This window comes from Larimichthys crocea, chromosome XVI (assembly GCF_000972845.2).
Source record: "Larimichthys crocea isolate SSNF chromosome XVI, L_crocea_2.0, whole genome shotgun sequence".
NCBI lineage: Eukaryota > Metazoa > Chordata > Actinopteri > Sciaenidae > Larimichthys > Larimichthys crocea.
The window spans coordinates 6,724,678-6,743,752 of NC_040026.1; the positions used below are offsets into that span (position 1 = coordinate 6,724,678).

The 19,075-nt window shown below is 41.3% G+C and overlaps 2 protein-coding genes across 2 annotated transcripts in view; one reads left to right on the forward strand and one right to left on the reverse strand.

The window, feature by feature from the left end:
• LOC104929328 (arf-GAP with dual PH domain-containing protein 1) overlaps positions 1–3,952 on the reverse strand; it is a 28,054-nt gene extending 24,102 nt beyond the window's left edge. The window contains exon 1 of the mRNA XM_019259304.2: positions 3,495–3,952. Coding sequence (XP_019114849.1) covers positions 3,495–3,585 — 91 coding nt within the window. The 5' untranslated portion in view covers positions 3,586–3,952. The remainder of the gene's footprint in view (positions 1–3,494) is intronic.
• Positions 3,953–4,316: 364 nt separating this feature from the next.
• cox19 (cytochrome c oxidase assembly factor COX19) lies at positions 4,317–14,476 on the forward strand. Its single transcript, XM_010756041.3, has 3 exons — positions 4,317–4,522; positions 13,993–14,104; positions 14,194–14,476. Exons 1-3 carry the CDS (start codon positions 4,441–4,443, stop codon positions 14,285–14,287), a joined length of 288 nt encoding a protein of 95 aa, XP_010754343.2. The 5' UTR covers positions 4,317–4,440; the 3' UTR covers positions 14,288–14,476.
• The last annotated feature ends 4,599 nt before the right edge of the window (positions 14,477–19,075 follow it).

The window sequence follows — 19,075 nt, forward strand, 5'->3', positions numbered from 1 at the left end:
TTGTTTAATATGATCGCTGCAACGCATATGTTTAAGTTTAACCATTGAACATCGGGCTTAACTGCCATAAAAGTTGGACTGTTCTTCTTGTAATAAAGATTTCATCGAGGAAAAAACATTGTATTTGTATTTTTATTGCACTTTTAATTTAAAAAAAAAGATGAATCGATAATTGATCGTTAATTTTCCCGATGATCGATCAAAGAAATGTATTCGAATGCCCATCCCTACTATACACTGACACTAGATTGTGCGTTTTGTGGCCACCGTAGGTTCACCTTCACACTGGGGGTTGCAATCCATGACTGCGCTGCTAGATGTCACGAAATCCTACACACTGGTCCTTTAAAATGCATCTTTTTTCTCACTGAAAAAGTGAGCTTTTCCAATAAGGCTTCCAGAAAATCTTACAACACCAGCTTGCTGTTTTAGTCTCTACAAGGAATACTGAGCTTTCCCATCATGATGTAAACCAGCCTAGTACAACACAGTATCTAGCAGGTGATCACAGAAAACAGGAGGGTACTGAAAGATAAGTGTCTCTTGTCTTTAACTCATCTCTCATCCTGATCGTCACAATCATAAAATAATTCTTTGATCAGCCAGGCTGTCTGTCCCAGTCTTTACCAGATGTTGGCTCTGATGTGCAGTTTGGTTGATGAACAATAGAAGAACAGAGAAATGTCTTCTTCAAGTGTTTCACTGCGAGTTCTTTGAACAGCGCTTCACAGATTAGAGGGTTTAGTGCTGATGTCGACTTAAAGAGAAGACAAGACTACAGCTATGGTTCCAGACTTTTTAATACGAAGTCATATGACGCGTTACGTGTCTATGAGTTGTGAGCAACTCAATCAAAAAGCCACAAACCGGTGAATTCTAAACATTCATCATGTGACCCATGGCCTACAGTTCAACCCCCAGGTTGGTTTACCATGTTATGTAACCTACTTTTAAAGATTTTTAGAATCGAAACACTGACTTATAACACTGTCAAAATCCCCACACATCACCAGCTACTTCAGGTTTTTCCCTTTATAGCGTGGGTGTTAAATGTTTTGCTGTCATGTTATTAGGGTTATGAAATCAAATTAAAAGTCACTAACCACAATAAAAGGCAAGTGGAGGAACTGTGTAAACTGACATGTAGAAATGCACAATAAATAAGTAATCCATGAGTAACATGACAATGCTAACATCAGTCTACATACCTAGATATCTATTTGACTTATCTGTCAGTCTACAGTATATATCTATATGCCTACATTGCCTGTTACAGTTCACTGTACTCAAGCACGATACATGTTAGTCTGTTTACTTTGCTGTGTTGAGATGATTTGTGGTATTCTGAGCTGTAATGAAACTGTGATGGGGTTTTTTTCTGGAAAAGCCACTGCGATAAGATCCTGTCCCCCATCTGGGAAGGAGCCGCCGAATCGGCATCAATAATTCATGTCTTGACCATTATGAGATATGAATTGTGAGGCTGGGAATGCCTGATCTGGTAGCAAAGGAGCTGGAGAGAGATAACGGCTGGGTTGATGGATGGCCATCGTAAGACCGGTGTAGCTCTGCTCTCCAGAAATTTGGAGGAACAAGCCCAGCGTTCAAATGCAAATACGGGAGGAAGCAACTGCTGGATTGAACCAAAGTCACACTGTTGACCACCAAGAGGGTTTGCAAGCTTTTGTGTTTGAAGTGCATTGCTCTAGGCAATCTCAGCACCTGTTGAGCGATAAAAGAGTACATGAATGAGTCACTTCACCAGCTGAGATTTTCCTAGCTGTGATCAATCAGTCACTCTGCAATTACCAGCCTCTCTGACTAGTCGGCAACTGGTGTACAACACAGAACATCTGTCCCACCTTTGCTGCACCGGGGCTAAATTTGATTGTAGAGGTGCAAGTGCCATGTCTGCCAAGCAAAACTGATGATCTCGGCAGGAGGACAATCAGAGCCAGTGTTTCCTCCAGGCACTATGGATCGTTGCAGAACAGTTTAGCTACGCCAAAAGGTCAAGTCAGGCTATGTGGGTAAACAAGACTAAGAGCCCACTCTGTAAGGCTGTACCTCAGCACATATGCGGCTTATTAGCACTAAACCCAATGTACAATTGGGGAGGATGGGAATATCTTTAGTTACTAAACTAAAGTATTGGACAAGTGCCATCATTTTGAACAAATGATGGCACTAGAGGAAGAAGTAAGCAATCCCAAAGTTAAGGGGCAATTCATCTATTTGTTGCCAAGTTATTGCAGTCCTAAGTAATTAGGATTCGTCCTCTGGGTACCTTGAATGTCAGTAAAGAAAATGTTGTCCCATCCCTCATGTAGATGTTGAGATATTTTACAGGATCAGTAAAAGCTTCAACCTGCCGGTGGCACTAGAAGAAAAGTGAGGGAATCACCAAAGTTTTTTTTAGGATTCATCCTCTGGGAACCTTGAATGTCAGTACCAAATGTTGTGCCAATTCATTGTGTTGGTGTTGAGATATTTTACAGGAGCAGTAAAAGCTTTCATCTAATGGTGGCACTAGAATAAAAGTGGGAATCAACTAAATCAATGGGATTCATCTTCTGGGAGCTGCGAGTATCTTTACAGCATTTCATAACAATTCAGCCAAGGGCTGGTAAATATTTCAGCCTGAACCAAAATGGTGGATCAAACTAATCAACTGAGAACAGTGAAAACCAGCATATAAAACCACATTTTAAACCAGGTCTCAACAACAGTTTATGTCAGAGCTATCACGTATTGGCTACAGGCTGAACTGCGTTACTAACTTGGTGGTTTTGAGGAGCAAAAGGCCACATAAAAAAGCTCAGACAAAGCTAAATTCTATGAGAAGCGCCTCTGGCTCCAAAAGCTGCCCCACTAACAGCCAGTCCTCAGAGGAGCTGTAGCCAGGGCCAAGGAACAGGCATCCTGGGCGGGCTTGGCTCCAAAGACTGGGCGTACGGCCCGTACTGGAGCCTCTGTGACCACTCACTGGGTTTATTGCCATTTCAGTGAGAAGAAAGGAGAAGGGTGGTGGAGGGGACCTTTAAGGGGAGAGAGGATGGAGACGGAGAGATAACCTGGTGTCCTGGAAATGAAAAACAAACATGTAAAACTAAAAGACACACACCGGTAATTACTGAGGAGCAAGCTGTATGGAGGCTGCTGACACTGTAGAACATGATGACACCACAACACCACACACAGTCACAACTATAATAGCTGTGGATAGGATAGTTGACACATAGATGTGTTTTTATGTGTTTATGGCTCAGACCAAGTCCAGAGTCCATGTCTGTTAGGCCTCATTATACCTGCAAATAAAAAGGTACATGTGTCCTGCCAGGCCTTTGTCATCATATCTGGACCACATTCAGTCAGACTTGTCAGGTTTTGAAGCACCAGTTGGCTCGTTGGCAAAAGCTTTTACATGCACCAGAGCCCTGCAAATTTTTTTGGTTGGTTTTTTTTTTTTTTTTTTTTTTTTTTTGCTCGCTTACCTGGATTGCCGCAGTCCGCACACGTTTCGTTGCCCGGTCTCGCCAGCACGTCTTGCAGGAGCCGGTTGTTTCCCTCCGGTTCCAACGCCATGGTGAGTTTATCAGTCCAACCTCACCGCGGTGGGAAGAAACCTGCCCAAGAACATCCGCTGCTGGGAGTCCCGACAGACAGAGAGGGAGAGACAGACAGACAGAGAGAGACAGACAGAGACAAGACTGCCCGATCACCTGTCACATCCGATCTGAAGTGGAGAGTGGAAAGACTGGACGATGCTGAAGGAAACCCCTCTCCCTCTCTCACTGATCGCTCTATTACTGAGTCTCACTCACTGCATTATAATCAAGCCTATACGTTACCACCACCAACACCTCCTCCCTCCCCTGCCTGCCTGTCTGTCTCCTCTCTCCTCCATCCTCTCCTATATCTTGTTAAAGTGAGACATCCAGCGGTGGATTACCAGAACGCATTTAATAACCCCAAAAAACTCCAAAAAGCCAGACTTGATCATCACACTGAATATGTCTTAAAAATCCCCAGCCTCAGCAGTGTAAAACAGCACAAATATAAACAATAAAAAAAAAGATTAATTTATAACTCATGTAGTCTATTTTTTTGTCTTATTATGTTAGGCTACTTTTATTTTTAGGCCTAGTTCTCAACACAATATTTGGGTACCTTGGGTGTTTATTCTTTTTTAATGTATAGTGTTTTTATATATAATATCCTTCCTGTCACAATTATTAGTTTATAAAGAACAAAATGAAAGATTTAATCAAAACATAATCGATCATCGATGCGGTCTACCCGACTACTAATGTCTGTCTGCTGAGACGTCATATTTACGCGACAAAGGGGTCAGGACTCACGCCAGGAGACTGTTGACACCGCGTCCCACAGAAGAAGAACTCGTTTAAAGGCTTTAAACTACAAATAATAAAAATAATAATGTCTACCGCCATGAACTTCGGGGCGAAGACTTTTACACCTCGGCCTCCTGAAAAAGGCGCGTTCCCTCTGGATCACTTCGGTAAGAAATGGCGCGTTTGAGGCGGGTGAATGAAAATGCGACGAGAGAGGGCAGCATAAAAACACCGAGTGCCTCTCTGTTTGTTTGTTTGTTTGTTTTCCTAGCTCTTTTGTTTTTATGATATGACACTCTTGATGTTGGAAAATGCTGTTGTAGCCGCAGTTTACTCCTCTTGTGTCACGGTGGTGAGATAAGCAAGCGCCCCGCTGTGAATGTCTCGTGTTGCATTCACTGACAGTATAACGAAGGTTGCGCTCCTACTCCAAAACAAATATGGTAACCGGTGTTTCGGGTTAACGAGCGACCCTGTTAACAGGGGACCGTCTGTGGTTGTCGCACAGGTGTAAATGTCGTATAGCTGTCGTAACCATAGACATATAAACATAGACGCCGCATTCAGCGCTGAATCGTACGTAAACGGCGCCGCCATATTGGTTCGGGCAGATCTGCCCGTAAACTAATACAAGGAAATGGACTGAACTTCATAAAGTGCCTTTCTACAAAGTGCTTTAAGTTAATGTCTCTTATACACCCATTCACACACACACTAATATATCTGGGAAACAAACAGGCACCAAAAACAACGTATGTAACTTTTAAAGTGATGATTATAAATGTTTCCTCCTTATGTAAGCACCAAACCAACGTATGTATTTTTCTAATGCTGAGTGTTTACAGCTACTAATGTGTGTAACACTGTTACTGTGATGATAAATATTGAAATATTTATATTTAACATTTAATCTGTGTCTATAATAATAAATAAAGTAAATATAAATAAAGTAAATAATAGTAAATATAATAAAATACATATAATAATAAATATATAATAATATAAATATAAGTAAATATAATAAAATCTGAATAAAGCATGGCCCTTCATGTTTTGAGCATGAGGTGTGTCTATCAGTTTACCGCATAGAGAGGTCACAGAGTTGAATTCTATAGGTGTGCGTGGCTGGGAATACGACAGTTGCCATAGCTTTCGTTGGCTAAAGCTCGCTTATCACACAGCTTTTATCAAGCATGCCTCAGAAAGGCAATCCTCATAAAACAGTTTTTTTAAAAAATCAGTCTGGCATGAGCTGGGCCCCCATAGGACCTGAACCCCCGCCACCCCTCCTACTCGTCGTGGCTTCCCGCCGTCTTTGCTGTTCAACAAACACCTTCCTCACACCTCAGAGGTCTGCCGAGGCTTCTCTCTGGAGGGAAAGAACTCGTAGGAGTGCCCTCAGCGAAGGGCAGAACCACAGCGCTTGCTGAGCTACAGAGAAACCCCCGCCGTATAAGCTCCGAGCTCAGCCTCTCAGCGGTCTCATCTGAGCGCGCCCAGCACAGAAAAGACGGGAGAGGGGGGTAAAGGTAAAGAAGGGCAGAATAGAATGACTAAGCAGAATAAAAAGCCACTTTGGTGTGTTTCACAGACCAATTGAGAAAGCTTTCTGTCTGCTTAGTGGATGTTGTAATCTGTGATAGGGGAGATAAGGCAGGGGGAGGGAGGACAAGGCCAGGTCATCGCTGATGATGTCCGACTTTACTCTGAAAGCCGTGCAGATAACATAGAGGGATTTCATGTGACGTAATGCAGCGGCCCACATCGGGGGCTTCAGCCTTTATTGCTTTTCTGGGCGTGCAAGATAAATGAACTTGGTCGCTGCTTTTGACTTTTTTTTGATTCATATATAATCTGACTGAATTTATTGCCAAGATAATGTCCCACTGTTCACTACAGAAAAACTATGTTAGCTAGCCATTATGTTTGTTGTTAACACAGTTAATGGTGAACGTGAACTGTACGTTTCCCATTAAGCCATTTCATTTTGAAAGGGCCAGTGGTAAGATTTAGGGGACATCTATGTGTTTTCATTACTTTAAAAATGAGGCTATCATTTCACAAACACAGAGTCTCTTCCACAAAGTCTGCCATGTTTCTACAGTCGCCCAAACCAAGCCAACGCAAAGTACCAAAAACGCAGTTCCTCAAACGCCCACTTGGGCTGGCTACAGCACAAGTCAGTCCCATAAGCCCCCCAGGTTAAAATGTCCAACTTCACAGCAGAAATAAACATGTTTTCAGCCTGGTACAAAAAACAGTTTTGGTCTCTATAGCTAATTTTCCAATTTAGATAACTGTACCAAGCCTGAATTTTATATAGCTCACCTGTTCAATTATATTAAAGCTTAAAGTTATGCAAATTAACAGCGTGGCCTCTTTGACTGACATGCTTTATTCAGCTCACCTCAGCTCCACCCACTCCACGTCTTGCCCATTTTTTGGATTATCCTGAAGGAGCAGAGGCAGGACTGTCAAAATCGTAGCATCCAGGCCACCACAATGAGTTTCCACAATGGCTCTCAAAAACCTGTGGCTGATGTCACGGATGCAACGTCCATGTTTTTAAAACTAAGGATGGGCATGATTAATCTTAATCGATAACTGATCAGTAAGAATTGTGTCGATCACGTTAATTTTTTTTATTGATCAAACATGGTATTAAATAAGGTGCTGTATAGTGTGAGTCTTGAGCAATGCATGAGTTTCACTGTGTGGCAGCAATGAAACATTTTACCAACGGGGGCGATATTTGACCTAGAAAACAGATACTCATACCTGCGAGTTTCCGTAGATTTCAAAATGAATCATGAAGAGGTCACGGCGTGACAAGTGTGGCATGGGACCATTTTGAATTAAAAACTCGCGTCTGACCCCAGAGCACGTTAACATGCTTATCTTGCTCAACAAAAATCAGTAGGCTGGTGCTGAAGTTACTGTTAGGCGTCCATCACTAATGTAGCCTGTATGGGAGTTACCAGTTAGTTTTTATGGCTTTGTTAAGTAATTAATTGTTATGTAATCCCTCCCTTACTTTAAGTTATTGTTTAATATGATCGCTGCAGCACCGCATATGTTTAGTTTAACCATTGAACATCAGGCTAACTGCCATAAAAGTTGGACTGGTTCTTCTTGTAATAAAGATTTAATCGAGGAAAAAACACTGTATTTGTATTATTGCACTTTTAATATATATTAAAAAAAGATTAATGGATAATTGACGTTAATTTCCTGATGATCGATCAAAGAAATGTATTCGAATGCCCGCTCTACTATACACTGACACTAGATTGTGCGTTTTGTGGCCACCTAGGTTCACCTTCACATTGGGGGTTGCAATCCATGACTGCACTTCTAGATGTCACGAAATCCTAACACGGGTCCTTTAAAATGCATCTTTTTTCTCACTGAAAAAGTGAGCTTTTCCAATAAGGCTCCAGAAAATCTACAACACCAGCTTGGCTGTTTTAGTCTCTCACAAGGAATACTGAGCTTTCCCTCATGATGTAAACCAGCCGTACAACACAGTATCTAGCAGGTGATCACAGAAAACAGGAGGGTACTGAAAGATAAGTGTCTCTGTGTCTTTAACTCATCTCCATCCTGATCGTCACAATCATAATAATTATTTGATCAGCCAGGCTGTCTGTCCCAGTCTTTACCAGATGTTGGCTCTGATGTGCAGTTTGGTTGATGAACAATAGAAGAACAGAGAAATGTCTTCTTCAAGTGTTTCACTGCGAGTTCTTTGAACAGCGCTTCACAGATTAGAGGGTTTAGTGCTGATGGTCGACTTAAAGAGAAGACAGACTACAGCTATGGTTCCAGACTTTTTAATACGAAGTCATATGACGTATTACGTGTCTATGAGTTGTATGCAACTCAATCAAAAAGCCACAAACCGGTGAATCCTAAACATTCATCATGTGACCCATGGCGTACAGTTCAACCCCCAGGTTGGTTCACCATGTTATGTAACCTACTTTTAAAGATTTTTAGAATCGAAACACTGACTTATAACACTGTCGAAATACCCACACATCACCAGCTACTTCAGGTTCTTCCCTTTATAGCGTGGGTGTTAAATGTTTTGCTGTCATGTTATTAGGGTTATGAAATCAAATTAAAAGTCACTAACCACAATAAAAGGCAAGTGGAGGAACTGTGTAAACTGACATGTAGAAATACACAATAAATAAGTAATCCAGGAGTAACATGACAATGCTAACATCAGTCTACATACCTAGATACTATTTGACTTATCTGTCAGTCTACAGTATATATCTATATGCGACATTACCTGTTACAGTTCACTGTACTCAAGCACGATACATGTTAGTCGGTTTACTTTGCTGTGTTGAGATGATTTGTGGTATTCTGAGCTGTAATGAAACTGTGATGGGGGTTTTTTCTGGAAAAGCCACTGCGATAAAATCCTGTCCCCCATCTGGGAAGGAGCCGCTGAATCGGCATCAATATTCATGTCTTGACAATTATGAGATTTGAATTATGAGGCTGGGAATGCCTGATCTGGTAGCAAAGGAGCTGGAGAGAGATAACGGCTGGGTTGATGGATGGCCATCGAAGACCGGTGTAGCTCTGCTCTCCAGAAATTTGGAGGAACAAGCCCAGCGTTCGAATGCAAATACGGGAGGAAGCAACTGCTGGATTTAACAAAAGTCACACTGTTGACCACCAAGAGGGTTTGCAAGCTTTTGTGTTTGAAGTGCATTGCTCTAGGCAATCTCAGCACCTGTTGAGCGATATAGAGTACATGAATGAAGTCACTTCACCCAGCTGAGATTTTCCTAGCTGTGATCATCAGTCACTCTGCAATTACCAGCCTCTCTGACTAGTCGGCAACTGGTGTACAACACAGAACATCTGTCCCACCTTTGCTGCACCGGGGCTAAATTTGATTGTAGAGGTGCAAGTGCCATGTCTGCCAAGCAAAACTGATGATCTCGGCAGGAGGACAGTCGAGCCATGGTTTCCTCCTCCAGGCACTATGGACGTTGCAGAACAGTTTAGCTACAACCAAAAGGTCAAGTCAGGCTATGTGGGTAAACAAGACTAAGAGCCCACACTGTAAGCTATACCCAGCACATATGCGGCTTATTAGCACTAAACCCAATGTACAATTGGGGAGGATGGGAATATCTTTAGTTACTAAACTAAAGTATTGGACAAGTGCCATCATTTGAACAAATGATGGCACTAGAGGAAGACGTAAGCAATCCCAAAGTTAAGGGCAATTCATCTATTTGTTGCCAAGTTATTGACTCCTAAGTCATTAGGATCATCCTCTGGGTACCTTGAATGTCAGTAAAGAAATGTTGTCCCATCCCTCATGTAGATTGTAGATATTTTACAGGATCAGTAAAAGCTTTCATCTAATGGTGGCACTAGAATAAAAGTGGGAATCAACTAAATCAATGGGATTCATCTTCTGGGCGCCGCGATGATCTTTACAGCATTTCATAACAATTCAGCCAAGGGCTGGTAAATATTCAGCCTGAACCAAAATGGTGGATCAAAGTAATCAACTGAGAATAGTGAAAACCAGCATAAAAACCACATTTTAAACCAGGTCTCAACACAGTTTATGTCAGAGCTATCACGTATTGGCTACAGGCTGAACTGCGTTACAACTTGGGGTTTTGAGGACAAAAGGCCACATAAAAAAGCTCAGACAAAGCAAATTCTATGAGAAGCGCCTTGGCTCCAAAAGCTCCCACTAACAGCCAGTCCTCAGAGGAGCTGTAGCCAGGGCCAAGGAACAGGCATCCTGGGCGGGCTTGGCTCAAAGACTGGGCGTACGGCCCGTACTGGAGCCCTGTGACCACTCACTGGGTTTATTGCCATTTCATTGAGAAGAAAGGAGAAGGGTGGTGGAGGGGACCTTTAAGGGAGAGAGGATGGAAGACGGAGATATACCTGGTGTCCTGGAAATGAAAAACAAACATGTAAAACTAAAAGACACACACCGGTAATTACTGAGGAGCAAGCTGTATGGAGGCTGCTGACACTGTAGAACATGATGACACCACAACACCACACACAGTCAGTCACAACTATAATAGCTGTGGATAGGATAGTTGACACATAGATGTGTTTTTATGTGTTTATGGCTCAGACCAAGTCCAGAGTCCATGTCTGTTAGGCCTCATTATACCTCCAAATAAAAAGGTACATGTGTCCTGCCAGGCCTTTGTCATCAATATCTGGACCACATTCAGTCAGACTTGTCAGGTTTTGAAGCACCAGTTGGCTCGTTGGCAAAAGCTTTTCCATGCACCAGAGCCCTGCAAATTTTTGTGGTTTTTTTTTTTTTTTTGCTCGCTTACCTGGATTGCCGCAGTCCGCACACGTTTCTTGCCCGGTCTCGCCAGCACGTCTTGCAGGAGCCGGTTGTTTCCCTCCGGTTCCAACGCCATGGTGAGTTATCAGTCCAACCCACCGCGTGGGAAGAAACCTGCCCAAGAACATCCGCTGCTGGGAGTCCCGACAGACAGAGGGGGAGGACAGACAGAGAGAGACAGACAGACAGAGACAAGACTGCCCGATCACTGTCACATCCGATCTAAAGTGGAGAGTGGAAAGACTGGACGATGCTGAAGGAAACCCCTCCCTCCCTAACTGATCGCTCTATTACTGAGTCTCACTCACTGCATTATAATCAAGCCTATACGTTACCACCACCAACACCTCCTCCCTCCCCTGCCTGCCTGTCTGTCTGTCTCCTCTCCCTCCATCCTCTCCTATATCTGTTAAAGTGAGACATCCAGCGGTGGTTACCAGAACGCATTTAATACCCCAAAAAATCCCCAAAAGCCAGCCTTGATCATCACACTGAATATGTCTTAAAATCCCAGTCAGCAGTGTAAAACAGCACAAATATAAACAATAAAAAAAGATTATTTTATAACCATGTAGTTTTTTTTGTCTTATTATGTTAGCTACTTTATTTTTAGGCCTAGTCTCAACACAGTATTTGGTACCTAATGAATATAGTGTTATAATATTATATGCTTCCTGTCACAATTATTAGTTTATAAAGAAAAATGAAAGACTTCATCAAAACATAATCGATCATCGATGCGGTCTACCCGACTACTAATGTCTGTCTGCTGAGACGTCATATTTACGAACAAAGGGGTCAGGACTCACGCCAGGAGACTGTTGACACCGCGTCCCACAGAAGAAGAACTCGTAAAGGCTTTAAACTACAAATAATAAAAATAATAATAATAAAATGTCTACCGCCATGAACTTCGGGGCGAAGACTTTTACACCTCGGCCTCCTGAAAAAGGCGCGTTCCCTCTGGTCACTTCGGTAAGAAATGGCGCGTTTGAGGCGGGTGAATGAAAAGGTGACGAGAGAGGGCAGCATAAAAACACCGAGTGCCTCTCTGTTTGTTTGTTTGTTTTTTGTAGCTCTTTTGTTTTTATGAATGACACTCTTGATGTTGGAAAATGCTGTGTAGCCGCAGTTTACTCCTCTTGTGTCACGGTGGTGAGATAAGCAAGCGCCCCGCTGTGAATGTCTCGTGTTGCATTCACTGACAGTATAACGAAGGTTTGCGCTCCTACTCCAAAACGGATGGTAACCGGTGTTTCGGGTTAACGAGCGACCCTGTTAAACAGGGGACCGTCTGTGGTTGTCGCACAGGTGTAAATGTCGTATAGCTGTCGTAACCATAGACATATAAACATAGACGCCGCATTGAGCGCTGAATCGTACGTAAACGGCGCCGCCATATTGGTTCGGGCAGATCTGCCCGTAAACTAAACAAGGAAATGGACGAACTCATAAAGCGCCTTTCTACAAAGTTCTTTAAGTTAATGCCTCTATACACCCATTCACACACACACTAATATATCGGGAAACAAACAGGCACCAAAAACAACGTATGTAACTTTTAAAGTGATGATTTAAATGTTTACTCCTTATGTAAGCACCAAACCAACCTATGTATTTTCTAATGCTGAGTGTTTACAGCTACTAATTGTGTAACACTGGTTACTGTGATGATAAATATTGAATATTTATATTTAACATTTAATCTGTGGTCTATAATAACCAGATCCTGAATGTAGACGTGACATGAGGTTTTCTGATAAAGAGCACACACACACACACACACCACACACACACACACACACACACACACACACACACACACATAATATTATAGGTGTGTGTGTGTGGCTCTTCGTCAGAGCGAGCTGTAAACACTCAGCATTAGAAAAATACATACGTTGGTTTGGTGCTTACATAAGGAGTAAACATTTATAATCATCACTTTAAAAGTTACATACATTGTTTTTGGTGCCTGTTTGTTTCCCAGATATATTAGTGTGTGTGTGAATGGGTGTATAAGAGACATTAACTTAAAGAACTTTGTAGAAAGGCGCTGTATGAAGTTCAGTCCATTTCCTTGTATTAGTTTACGGGCAGATCTGCCCGAACCAATATGGCGGAGCCGTTTACGTATCGCGACCAACGACCAACCCGCTCAATGCTATGTATATATGTCTATGGTCGTAACTACGGCAACCACAGAATCATTCGGCTGATAACAGGGTCGCGTGCTATACTGAAACACCGGAAATGACATATGTCGTCACTAATACCAAAATAAAATGAGATGATATAAAGTGGAATACAAATGAAAACAACTAAATAGAATTATACAATCCACTGAGCTCTTGTTTTGCAAATGCTATTGTTGTGGAGAAATTGCTGAAGTCAAAGGTCAATGGTGAGGTCAGGAAGGAAGAAAGTGTTCAGGAGCCTCTGATGTCTTATGCTGTATTATTTTAGTATAGTATAGTATTTACTGAGTGAATTAGAGACACTCTCAAAGTTCACCAGAAGTGCCTGAGTCGGTCTCACATTCTGCCCAACTCATCCCCCAAGATCACACCACAAATACTACACGCCCAGAATCAGTCAAAGAGAATGCTTTTACCCTTGGAGGTGTTATAGTCAACATATTCTAGTCTGGAGACACAGATGTCTGTTTACGCAGATTGGAACGTCAACGGCAGCTATCTATTATGACTAGGAAGGCAGCAATAGGTCTCTTCGACCCTGGCCACCACAGTGTTGAGATAGACTGGCACCTACTGTTCCCAATCAAAGCCAAACAACTAATACTGTTGAGGACCTCAAGGCCCACACGTGACCTCATGTTACCTAAGGATAGAAAATTCCATAACAGCTATATTAGTATTTTTATTTTTATGTTCAGCTCTCTGACTTAAATGTCATAGTAATACATGAGAGACACAAAGAGCGATGAAGCTGATACATGTTGCTGTAATAATCAGTGTGAAAGCAAACACGCCATAACTCCATAAACACTGTAACTATCTCACAGCAGTGCTCTTGTTAAAATTTCACTTTCATTACATCAAATAAAGCACATTTGTCTCACACAAGGTAATGTCACTGTGTGGCGTTACCAATAATAGTACAGCACAAATTAACTTACAATACCGTATACACAGAAATCGTCAAAAAGTGTTGCAATAGAAACAAATACACTGGACATGTTCACACATATGTTAGTTATAATGTCAAGCTGTGACATATCTGAGCATAAGCTGACATGGATGGACCTCATTTCAGGTGAGTGTAAAGCCTTCAAGGAGAAGTTCATGAAATGCCTGAGAGACAACAGTTTTGACAACTCCATGTGCCGACTGCAGTCCAAACACTACCTGGAATGTCGCATGGACCAGTAAGAAACCTCCATTAAAAACATTCATAATCCCTCTGTCTGACTCTAGTTGTAACTTTAATTCATTTTCTTTATCGTTTGTTTTCCAGTCAGCTGATGACCAAAGAGCCTCTGGCGAAACTGGGATTCAGGGACCTGATGGATCCTCCTCCCAACCAGTCAGACAGAGACAGTAAACCCTGACGACAGGAGTCCAACAAAAGCAGATTAAAGGCCAAGACTGCCGTGGAGACTGGCTTCATAGACTTTGAGAATGTGGGCTCACAAGAGGACTCTGTGATGAATTGTGGTCTTCTTTTGACGTTATAGAGTACTAAGAATTGTTTCAACCCTTTGTGTATATAAGATAAAATGTATAATATATGGAGATGCTGTTTTGACACGTCAATAAATATTTTGTATTTAAATTAAACTGTGAGTGCAGTTTGACTCTGAAGCCCGACACTGAAGAGTGTAGAGTTTAGCTCCAGTAAACCTCTACTCATAGGTGTAACAATGACTTTAAACTTTAGGTTGTTTCTTGCATTGAAATTGTGTCTAGCTGGTGGTGGGTAACTGAAGCGTTCTAAAACACCAACATCAATAACGTGGTCATAGTTTCAAAGCGTTTGATACAGTGAGAATGGCGACATCTGTTGGCCAAACAGTTGTGACTAGTACTAGTGGTCTTACTGCTTTCATTGTTTATGTTTTTGCAGAAGCTGTAAGTGATAAATACATTTCTCATATTGTAAATATGTCCCTATATTAAATATGAATAATGTGTACATTTATATCAGCTATATAGTTTGTACCAGTAGCAACAGACTGCATATAGAAGACTGAGTCAGAAGTATTATTTGAGTTTAAAGAGTCCCAAAAGAAAGAGTTAATGTTTTGAGATCTATAAAAAAAAGAAGATTAACTATTAAAGGTAGTAATTTAAGAATATTAGAGAAAACACTGATGTAAATATGGAGATTTTTGTTTTGACGGCCATGATGCATCATCTTCATTTCGGTCCTTTCAATGCGTGTGGCAACATATACCTCTCTGTGGAGAGAAACATGATAGATGAAAAAATTTTAAATGAATTAACATTTCTTTCATTCGTGTCACATTATGGGACTATTATTTCTATCTATTTAGTTTCTATATGGGATTAAAATAAAATAAAAATAATCATGGATTGGAAAGGATTTACATGCTCTTTTTTTCCAAATGTGAAATTGTACCTGAAAGCATCTCTTACCTTTTGTAACTTTTCAAATCTTCTTTTGAGCCATTTGGCTGTTGGATCCACACAGTAATGAGTTCTGTTCACAGAGGTGAAGCTATATGGTTACAAAGACAAAACAAACAGAAACAATTAGTTTTACTTAAAAAAATAATAAGGGAAAAAAGAGTCCATGAACCTCATCTCGTGACATATCAGTGATGTTGTGAAGGTGCGCACTGGATTTACAGTGAGAAAGTATCTGGAACACTGCCCAGACACTTTAACAGAGGGAATGGGACTGACTCAATAAACAAGTGAGTTCAAGGCCAATGAGAAAAGTTAATGAGGGTTGTGTGTATGATAGGATAATGGCTAATGTACAACTTGTGTAATGCTATTATTAACCATTATTAACCACAGCTTACAACTTTGCTGCACCCTATTTCTATCTGTTACTTCACCTTGCATAGGGTACAAGGACAAATTGACTGCAACATAACACCATGCCAATGTTTGTGCCAAATCTCTGTCTCCTTCACATTATTCTTGTTTTATCTGCATATGATTAGCCTTGCGTGACACTTTGTCTGACACACCACATCCAAACACAGACAGAAAATGATGTTTGAATTCATACTTTTCCTTACATGAATGCATGTATTTGACAGTGAGCGAATGTGGTTTCTCTCTGTTCAAAGCAGGAAACAGTGGGTTCTTCAATATGGGCCTTTGAGGCTCTGGTACAGCAGGGGGGTATGACAAATCCTGGTGCCTCGGACATTGGTCTGTAACATTGAAGGCGTCCTAAAATGCAACACAAACACACAGATTAATGCAAGGGAAAATATTCTAAGTCCAGGCAGAAAAAGTTTCATATGTTTGCATTCCTGGCTACCCCAGTGCATCCCTGTTCTTGATTAATTATTACTGATCTTTTGACTCTAAGTTAACTCCCGCAGTCATATCTTTGCATCTACTCATCTATTTTGGCCTGAACCCACAAGTTCCTCTGTGAAGTTTCTTGTTCTTGTTTTCCTTCCAACGAGCAACAAGCGAGCAAGAGAAAATGACCTTTTGTCTAAACATGCTATCATGTTCAGGATGTTTACTTCCAAAAGTCCTCTGCAGGCTTGCATCAGCATCTGGTTTTGATCAGAGTTTTATGGACAACAATACAATGCACTCCATTTTGTGGAGAATGCTGTAATTCTGAGATACATATTGAGATACATATTGTCAATGTATGAATACCACCCAAAAGGGGCCGACTGTGTTATCTAATAAGTTTTATATGTATATTTACACACAAATACACAATTTTATATGATGTGCTTCAGATGACAATATCCATGCAAGCGTTCTCATTGGTATTACATTCATTCTGTGCCATAACACATGCTTTTTCACAAAGTTTACTGTTCTCAGCTGCCCTGAAAACACTCTAGTAGTCACTACTAATCAAAACCACACTCACCTTGTTCAGGGAGGATCAACAGTATAGTTAAATACATGAGATGCACTCCAAACCTCGAGGAGAAAGGCATCCTGAATCCGGGTATGAAGCAAACAGCCTGATTCTGGAAACTCACTGAACAAAACTGGATGTAAAAGCAGAGTGCTTTTTGTAGAGGGAATGTGTGGTCATGGAAGATGAGATGCCACTGCAAAGCTGCAGAGAGGGATGGCCAAAACATCTGGATTGGCAGTTGTAGGGAGCTACAAATTTGAGCATAACCACGCCCCAAATTCCCCAAAAATCCAAATAAAAAGACATTAAAAACAGATATGAGATCATTTGTTTTACTATCAGTTACTTGCTTTATGAAGTGTTTGTTTTGGAACAGCAGCTAAAGGCCAAGTCCTGAGGGTTTGTTTCCTCCAGACAGATGTGCTAGAAATTTGGTCAAAGCCCACGGTTATAGTTTTACAATGGAACCCAAAATCATGACAAGCAGATTCATAAAACAACCTGAATTTGAAACTTCGTAACCATCCTGAAAGGTTAAAAAGCAAGGAGAAATATGTAGTGAAGAGAAGATCTGGCACATTCAGGGTATAGGGTAAGGATGCATGCCATGTTAACTGGAGAAGACAATGATATTCTGCTATGGTAAAACTAAAATGTCATTTCAACATCAGATGGAGACATCTGCATGCACAAAAGGAGCACTGTCTGCCGTAGGAGGAAAGAAGGGATGAGGGTTGAGGGATGAAGGGTTAGAGGATGAGGGGAGAAAAAAAGTCGTTGATAGATGGAAGGGTTCAGAGGTTGACTGGTGTCGGGAAAACGGGAGGGAACCTGGAGGGAGTTGAGACTCTATGCAGGGGAACCTTCTCTCCGTATCTCTATGTATAAGAGCCCCATGGTTCCTGTGTTTGAATAAAAGAGAGAAGAGAAAAGAGGGAGTGAACGGATAAGGTGTGTTTACGTACTCAAGATACGGAAATGGGATGAGTTCGACGAGTGGTCCTTGTTCCTAAACCGCCTCATAAAACTCCATCTATTAACTTTCCATTCATGATATTCACAAATTGGCAAGGTGTATCCTCAAAACAAAGACATGGAACACATGTTCGTCTTTAGGAAATGGTGGCAAACATTATAAGCTTTCAGAAGACATAAAAAGTGATACATTGCTCATGTCACCTCTTTCTCCCAGGTCACAGAGGCTCTTGAGCTCGTTGGGATAGACCTCGTGGATAAACTATACACTAACCCACCTACAACCAGTGTATGTGTGTCATGGATGATCTCACCAAATATGTAGTGAAACAGCAGATGAGGGGACCAATTGTATTGATTTATTTTACATATTGGGTGCACCTAAAAGGCTAACAGTTTAGAATTTCACATACAACCATTGGGTGGAATGCTCTGAATCGGCCCATGTACGACAGCGCGTTCCATTTCCTGCAACTATTCAGCAGCTTTGCAAAGCCATTGAAGAGAAGTGGAAAAGTTTTGCATGCACACCAGACATGTCACCTATTGAGCTTGCAAGTGTGGCACCATAGACTGCATGTAGTGCACTATATGAGAGGGATGAGAACACATGAATGCCAATGGCAAATATTGCGATACAATTTCCATTAAAGTTTAAATTTCTTCATCCTACTGTGCGGGTAACATGAATCACAATTATCTGCATAGATTCAAAAGGTTTTTATTTCCCCTTTTAGACTTTATTTCCCCTTTTAGACTTTATTTCCCCTTTTAGACTTTATTTCCCCTTTTAGACTTTAGAGTGCACTGCACGCAGTCTGTGGTACAACAAATGCAAGAAATGTATTATGATGCAAGTAGTTGCAGTGGCGTGACTATAGTAAGGATCATTTTGTTATGCAATGAAAACCGCTAATATTTTCATATAGCTGTTATGGAAAAAAAGTAATGTTTGAGCCAAATGTTTCCACAGCAATATTTCAAAAGTCACCAACAAATTGTGACAGAGAGGTGAAGTAATAAAAAAAAACGTTTATCATCCACCACATCCCAAGGTCATTAGACATACATCCTTCAGTGAATGTCCCCATGCCAAAGGGTGCCAATCCTCTATCAGGGATACAAGATGGTCTGCAATAACTTTAACCACCTTGTAGGTACCTATGCCAGGTGTACTGCCACAATCCAACCGCACCTGTAGACTGACTAGCACAGCACCTTGGCACACCAGTAGGTAAACATCATTGCCTTACAAAATCACCCAAATAAACAGTTTGTTCAATTCCTAATGAAACCTTCACAAATGGTTTCCATCCAGGTATTCCTGAAA

Bases quoted from the DNA above. Each gene is read 5' to 3' on its own strand.
- cox19 (XM_010756041.3), top strand. From the start codon at position 4,441: ATGTCTACCGCCATGAACTTCGGGGCGAAGACTTTTACACCTCGGCCT. The intron at 4,523-13,992 runs GTAAGAAATGGC...ACCTCATTTCAG, and splicing joins GTTCCCTCTGGATCACTTCG to GTGAGTGTAAAGCCTTCAAG. The intron at 14,105-14,193 runs GTAAGAAACCTC...TTTGTTTTCCAG, and splicing joins CTGGAATGTCGCATGGACCA to TCAGCTGATGACCAAAGAGC.